The 8,171-nt window shown below is 43.3% G+C and overlaps 1 protein-coding gene across 1 annotated transcript in view; it reads right to left on the bottom strand.

Moving 5' to 3' along the window:
• Window positions 1–6,749: 6,749 nt before the first annotated feature.
• Window positions 6,750–8,171, bottom strand: part of KCNA5 (potassium voltage-gated channel, shaker-related subfamily, member 5) — an 8,698-nt gene continuing 7,276 nt past the window's right edge. The window contains exon 2 of the mRNA XM_009324338.1: window positions 6,750–8,171. This exon is cut by the window's right edge and continues 7 nt beyond it. Within this exon, the coding sequence (XP_009322613.1) occupies window positions 6,750–8,171 (1,422 nt within the window).

The following is an 8,171-nucleotide window of genomic DNA, read 5'->3' as shown; positions in this document are numbered from 1 at the left end:
TCAGACTCTGCTCCGTTATCAGTACATGTCACCGAGATCCTTCTTACATCCCCTGGTATTCTTCTAGCACCTGCTTAAGATGTTTTCAATTCAGAACGTCAAGAAGACAGCTAAAATTTGAAGAAAAAAAAAAATCCTCCAAAACCCAACCAGGATAAGCTTGTGAACACTCCGTTATGCAGTTAAATGAATTCTGCTATCAGAGCAAAGCTATCAGACCAAGTTAGAAAATTAATTAGCTTCTAATAATAAATTACTTTTTTCCATAGTGTAATAATAATAATATTTGGCATTACTGCAACAGTTTACCTCTTGCAACCACTATATGTGAGCAAGCTATGCATACCTGTCAGTGCTCCTCTGTGCTTCATGAGTCACAGAGATAGATAGGGCCACTGAAAAATCGGTGCTGTTCTCAGCTCCAGAGAAATCCAGATTGAAATGCCTTGGCTACAGAGTTTTTGGCCACATGGAGGTTTGGGGCATCTCTAAATATTCAACACACTGGCATCAGAGCCACTAAAGTTAGCATCTTAACCCAAGGAACGGGTCATTTAGAGACCTGTGAGAAAAGTGGGTTATGGGAATCTGACCAAAATTTTGCTATTTACTGGGACTTACTCCACCAGGCCTGCAGGAAGATGCCAGTGTCTGCTTTGGATCCACACTTTAGCACACTCTCCTAAGTACAGGTAGTGCCTTTCTTTCAAGGCACTGAGCAGACTTTTAAACCATGATCCTGAGATACTGTGTAGGTGTTTTTCCCAGTAGCTGAAATCCAGAAACAACTCCTGCAGCCACCATTCCTTTCTTAGGCAAATGCCCTGATATGTCAGCTATAGACTCCTGCTCTTCCCTTCGCTTCTTATTTGGCTCTTCCCTTCGCTTCTTATTTGGCTCGAGGAATGTTGTCTCCTTCAAAGCACAGTGGCTAAGCTTTAGCTAGAGGGTATTCCTTCCCAGGACAATCTTTGTCACCCTCCAGACTGACTGTTTCTTTGCATCAGTTCTCTTGCATGGCCAGAATTTCTCAGCACGTTAAAGATTATATTTCCTAATTAAAACATTTCTAGAATTAATTGCATAATAATAAAATAATAATAACAAAAACATGTATTTTCACATTAACCTTTCCTGTCTTTAAGTAAGCCTCTTACGCAGCACTGCCTTGAAAATTATAGTGTTTTCTGAACTAAGAAACTCATAAAATCTGCTCTGCAAATTCACATTAAAGCCTTCCCTCAATTACACCCCCTCAGATTTTCAAATCATTTTAAACAAGACAGAAAAAAATTATAAGGCTACACTGCTTAAATAATTCAAATAATTTTCAGCTGCCTCCTCCCCCCCAATCACATGCATTTCTACTTACAATTAAACAGGGAGGAAGGAGAGGAAGAGGAGGTGGAAGAGGTTTTAAATTTGTTGAACTTGCTTGAGAGAATTAAGTATGGTAGAATCTAACTAATCCCTACTAACTCTGGAGGGAGCAATCTGCCTGCAGGCCCTTGTCAAATTTCACTACTGGTCATGGTATCTTGCCAAATGACCTGAACAAATCTCAGCAAGGTAGCTACATTCCTCACTACGGCTAAGTGGCATTGTCACGTGCTGCTCAGAACTAGCTTCACTGATACATTTCAGAAGAGTAAGGCTTTTTGCTTACATATATATCTTCCGTGAGACTGAAAGTGTACTGTTACCTAATTAGAGGTGAATGGCAGTGCGTGGAGAAGGGAAGCTACTTCAGAGCAGTGTTCAGTGTGCTGTGAACCAAGAGCCCCCATCACCACCACCACCAGAACAGCGGTGTTTGCAGCACAAGAGGCCAGAGTACAGCCAGCAGAAGTGCCGTATTCTCCTTAGAGTCCAAATAAAAAGAGCACACAAAAGAGGGATTTGTTCGTGCTGCTCAAAGCAGCATTAACTCTCCCTCTGTGTTCGGTGACCCCAGCAGATGGGTCACAGTGCACAGATGCTGGCATACAGCCCTTGCCTGCAGAGCCACCAAGGGCCATGCAAAAGACCAGAAAGGAGACCACAGGGTGAATCTCTCTCCTCCCTTCCCTCCCTCTCTGAGATCTCACATTTTAGATGTCCCAGTCCAGCCAATCCCACTCATTTTTGCACCTCTCCTAGCCCTCTCCCCCTTTGAAAGGCTCAGTCTTCCCTTCCACAGCCTTTTCTTTACCATGTTTGTATAGAGAAGATCATGGTACTAATGTCCATAAAGCGCTAGGAGATGAATGATGTTATATAACTGCTAGTTACCGTTTAATCATTTTTTAGAATGATGGAGAAGTAAAATGGGAATGTAGACTCCCCTTGGGGCCAGAATAAGCAAACTAAACTTACGTTACTGGTGACCCAAAAGAATATTCACTTCAGCATCCCCAAAATGGAAGAATGGAAGGATAATGCATCTCAGTACATACTGTCCCACACAAAATGACAAGCCATTAGTAACTATGGCATATAGGCATGTGTGGGGTGAGAAATCTTCCGAGGTGCAGCTCCTAGTCAAGAGAGTTTATGAGAAAGTGTTGTTTTGTGGTTTGGTTTTTTTTTTATGTTTGCAATGATTTACTATTCATTAAGCTCTGATATCTTGTGGCTTTTGATATTCCAAAGAGGTTTTATTCAGCTTGCTTTTCATTCTAGGTCAGCTAACATAAAATCAATAATGGTTTGGACAGATTTCCTTCTTGTAATGAGCCTAGAATTGGCATACATAGCCTAAACTCTCTTCCTGTTTCACACTTACAGGAGCTTTCTCAGAGTGATTTGGTTCTCTCTTTCTCTCATATTCTTTTGTGGCAGAAATTTGCATTGGCATGTTATGAGGCTTCTGCACTGTTTGTATCCCAGGCTCAGATCCGTGCTGCCTACTGAACTCAATGAAGCTTCTTGACACCAAAATCAATTACAGCAAAAGCAGGTTCTCACTGCTGGAAAGCGCAATTACACTCTCATCCAGGACAAAGTTGCAATTCTTCATGCAGAAAACCCTGATACTCAGTTTGCAACTGATCACGTCAAGAGGACTGCTCTGATGAGTAGTGGCTGCAGGAACAGGCACACTCCCTGTAGTAAGAATCTGGTGTTCTGATTACAGTGTCCTGCAGCACCACTTGTTTTCAGGCTCACAAACTGTACCACGTACCTAAATACTTGCACCAAAGTCCAATGGGAACTGACGGTTCTAAGTTTTCAGCAGGGTATGTAGTTTAAGTAACAATCTCAAAGATCAGTGCATCTAAAATACGTGCTGAACAATGCTTTACTTAAGCATGTGCTTAAAGCTGAGCCCATGCTAAGTAAGTGCTGTGCTGAACTGTGTTCTAACCGTGTTTCTGGTTGTATTACTCAGTGTCTGGCAGCAACCTCTCTCATTAGAAAGCAACTCCTTTACTGCCTTATAAGCCAATAGAAATTATGCATCCTTGTAAAGAAGGTGTCAAAGCCGAGTTTGCCTGAACTGTGCTTGACAACTGTTTAGAAAGCCAGGCCAAACAAATATTTTCAACCATATTTTAAGAATAATTGGTTTTCTTTTTATTGGAAAGTTCTCCTGTTTTATTATGGAAAAATGCAGCATGTTCAAACTGAAGGTCAAGGAATGATTTGACAAGCTTGCATAGAACCCTCTGCAGCAATCAGGGTATTTTTCTCTCATAGAGCTTGATCTTGATTGGGACAAATTCTACTCTCAGTTACAGCAGGGCACATACGCTGGAATCCAGAGCTGAATTTTGCAGACTGGCTCCAGTGGGAAGTTAAAGGCTGCCAGCACTTTGCAAGACCAAGCCCTGTGGTGTCTCTGCAAACATGAAGTAGGGTTCAACAAGCAGTCGTGATAATCTAACAGTCACTGCCACTGAAGGGTGAGGATTTCACCCCTCCCTGCTTCCTCACTTCCCCGCACCACTGACCTTCCCCATCCCTTCCTTGCACTGGCACGGACACTCACTTGCTTTCCAACTCACTAATTTGACAGAAAAAGATCTACTTTGTTGTTGTTGTTCTTGTTGCTGCCTTGGATTTTCTGCCAGACTAGTGAGCTCAAGCAGTTCCTGGAAGAGAAGGCAGCACTTGCACGTGTACTTCCACAAGGACAGAACCAGTTCAGGGTAAGCAACAAAAGAGCATACAACGGGAGGAAGAAAACTGAAAAGAAAGGAGGAAGACAAGGCCTTCCCTTTCCATCAGCAATGGGCTTTTAAGATCAGCTCAGCCTACTCCCCATAGCCTTGATCTGCTTTCACCTACATCAGTTTTACACCGGTGTTACTCCACTAATTGCAATAATTACTGTTATGTAATTCAGATCATTAATATCCAGAAGCCCTAGCCATAAGCAGGGTTCCACTGTTAAACAAGGGACTGCATATACACATTGCCCCTGCTCTGAGGAGCTGATAGTCTAATTCAGCACAATGCACAACTGGAAGAGCGAACTATAGAAGATGAAAGTGGTCAGGAAGGTGGGGGTAGTAATTGGAGGAAGACACAACCAAATTTTGATCCTGAAAGACTCACTGCATTGTTTGGTACTTATTCAGGTGAGTCACATGGATTTAATCACTGAAAGTAAATGAAACTATTTGCCTGAGCAAAAAGCTTCACTGTAAGTCCATCAACTATCAGCATGTGCAACAGGCAATTATACCACTTGTTTGTTTCGTTTTAGATTCAGTCTCACCAAAAGGCTAATTCTGCACTTCACCTGGATGCAAAAACTCTCACTAAAGCAAACAGGAGATCTGCCTGTGTCTGGAATGCAGCCGGACTGGGCATTTTGGCTGCCAGTTTTGTTGCAGACAGTTTCTCAGCATACTGCATCATCATTCCCCGTATAAATAAACAAGCAAACCAACCAGGAAACCAACATCTAAAATTAATGTGAAAGATCCTGTTCTCTATTATCAGATTCAACCTCCTTCCCCCTCACCCCTGGGTTTTGGGCTGAGCTCTGTGTGACAGTTCTTTATACCAAACATGAAAAATACTATTTGCTTGGCACTTACCGTGCCTGTTTTACTGAATAGGAAGGAAAAACATCACGCATTTGGCCATTATCATTAAACGGCATGGTAAGGGATGGGTAAGCAGAATTTGTGTCTGGACGAGAGAATGTCAAAGCGCTGTTTTGCAAAGCTGATTTAAATTGACCACAGTACATATATCTGACGTACCTGCATAAATTATAATCCTGATTTAGTATTTACTTAGTTGTGTTAGAAAATCTGTTAGAAACAAACCTTGAGCGTTGACAATCAAGACTTCTCTTTCTGCTAGTCTTGCTGTGCCACTGTATGTGGTAAAGGCATGAAACATCCTTCAGCAATAAAACAGAAGTTTGAGGGGAAAACAGAGATGTCCTTTGCAAGAAAAATGGTAACACAGCTCTTTGATCTAAAGTAAAGGAGCAATTTTGTGTCAGTCTTCACTAGTAAGCTGTACTGTGCTGTGTTATCACGATGAAGCTAATGTGTCATTCATCTTTCAACATCTTAACTGTAAAATCCACAGCACTGAAAAGGTTTTGTTTGGAAATAAAAGAAAACAAGGATGTGTTTTGATGAAAGGTGATGCTTCCCGTCTGAGTCCAAGATATAAGCCACGCAATGGTTATTTAAGTAGCACGGCATGCCATGTTAGACTCTTCAAGTGCCGCCCGTTTCCAGTCTATGATAATTAAAAACAGTGAACTGTGTGCACAAATGGTATGGATACATAAAGGTGACTGATACACAGGCCAAAATAATCTGGAGTATACAGTGAAAATAGTTTTGCAGATATTGCACTCATATTCTACTTTCTTGTTGTATCTATCCAGTCCCTCATGTTTTTCATCTGTTGTGCACTTGGATCGAAACCAGTAACAGCAGACAAGAATTCTTTTCTTTCGGTCTCAAAAATGTAACAAAGGTATAAAACTGTAAAACTACAAAAAAAAAAAGCTGCACATTTTTTTGAGGGGGGACACTAAGCACAGGACTGAATTATTTAGAAATTCTGAAACAGTAAGGTAATTAATAAAATTATTTATAAAGAAGTATATCTACAATATTTAATAATTTAAGGCTCACAAGAAACTAACATATCAATGACAATAAAAGTTTTCTGCTATAGGGTTAAAAGCACCAAATTCACTTCACATACTAGATAACCAGATCTGTACTGATCACAAGTGGAAAACTCTGAAAGTGCTGATCTGCTAATGTTCCTAGTGCTTTAACGATGTCGTATTTCACAGGAGTAAGAAATCCCCTTTCAACCATAAATACAGTCATACAGATATAAAATATATTGGAATAATTTCAGTTTAAAACTACAGTACAAAAAACCCCAACCTCCCTCCCCCCCAAATCCATTCATTCTCCACACACACATCCCCCAACTCTTTAATACTAAACTTGGAGCAACTGCATTGGTTACAAATGACCCATTTAAAACCAACCACCATTTGCTAAAAGAAGTTTCTACAAATTACATTTTCAACGGTCATAATTTACCAGCTCCTGCATCATGGAGCGTAGCTTATTCTTAGTCTATTTTAAAAATAGGTGACCCTTTGTGTCATGGAAAAAGAACATAAAAACATGTATTCCTGGAGGACTACTCACGACAGTGATCAATTTATAAAATACAGCCTGATTTAAAAAACTAATTGGTACCAAAAGAATAATTATAGTATAAGTTTCTGACACCAGCAAATCCTTCTGCATCTCTGAACTCTCCTCTCCTTACAGGTCTGTTTCCCTGTTGGTGTCCAGACAGAGAGCATAGAGGGATTTTCTGAGATCTACGTTACTTTTTGCTTTGATACTGGTTTTCTCTAAGGAGCTGGTGCCATTGTTGAACCCCTCACTGTTTTCCAAGTGCACAACAGATTTGTTCAGAGAGTTCCTACTGGATCTTCTCTTCGCATCTCCCCCCACTGTGCTGCCCTGAGCACTACTGTGTTCATCTTTGAGAATAGCTTGCTCTTCATGATCAGTCTCTCGGTGGTAGAAGTAATTGAAGTTGGATACAATGACAGGGACAGGCAGGGCGATGGTGAGCACACCTGCGATGGCACACAAGGAACCCACAATCTTGCCCCCCACGGTGACAGGTCGCATATCCCCATAGCCCACAGTGGTCATGGTTACCACTGCCCACCAGAAAGCATCAGGGATGCTGGAGAAATGAGACTCAGGGTCATCAGCCTCAGCAAAGTAGACAGCACTGGAGAAGAGGATCACCCCAATAAAGAGGAAGAAGATGAGGAGGCCCAGCTCCCTCATGCTGGCTTTCAAAGTCTGTCCCAAGATCTGCAGACCCTTGGAGTGCCTGGAGAGCTTGAAGATCCTGAAGACTCTAACCAGGCGAATGACTCTGAGGATGGCCAGGGACATGGCTTGCTGCTGGCCCCCGCCCCCATTGCTACTTCCAGACCCGGGCTGCTGCTGCTCATGGGCCAGCTCAGTGCCCAGGGTGATGAAGTAGGGGATGATGGCCACGATGTCGATGATGTTCATGATGTTGCGGGAGAACTCAGGCTTGCTGGGGCAGGCGAAGAAGCGGACGAGGAGCTCAAAGGTGAACCAGATCACGCAGGTAGTCTCGATGATGAAGAAGGGATCAGAGAGGCTACTGGGTGGCTGCATGGGTGGGGAGTCCCCAGTCGTGTCATTCAAACCTCTACTTTGTGGGGGCAGGGGCACAGGCATCTCCCTCTCGTCCCTGAATTCCGGCAGGGTCTCCAGGCAAAAGGTGATGATGGAGATGAGGATGACCAGCACGGAGACAATGGCAATGGCCCGGGCTGAGCCGGAGCTCTCAGGGTATTCAAAGATGAGCCAGACCTGGCGCTGGAACTCGTTGCGGGGCAGGGGCTTCTCCTCCTCTTTGATGAAGCCCTCATCTTCCCGGAAGCGCTCCATGGCCTCCTCACCCAGCTGGTAGAAGCGGATCTCGTCGGCGAAGACGTCGATGGAGACATTGACGGGCCGGCGGAGCTTGCCCCCAGACTGGTAGAAGTAGAGGATCCCGTCGAAGCTGGGCCGGTTCCGGTCAAAGAAGTACTCGTTGCGGAGCGGGTCGAAGTAGCGCATGCGCTTATCTGGGTCCCCCAGCAGCGTGTTGGGGAACTGGTTGAGGGTGCCCAGCTGGGTCTCGAAGCG

Source organism: Pygoscelis adeliae, unplaced genomic scaffold (genome assembly GCF_000699105.1).
Source record: "Pygoscelis adeliae isolate BGI_AS28 unplaced genomic scaffold, ASM69910v1 Scaffold65, whole genome shotgun sequence".
Classification (NCBI taxonomy): Eukaryota; Metazoa; Chordata; class Aves; order Sphenisciformes; family Spheniscidae; genus Pygoscelis; species Pygoscelis adeliae.
Note: the sequence above shows the minus strand (reverse complement) of the source record. Positions and strands in the feature narration are given on the sequence as shown.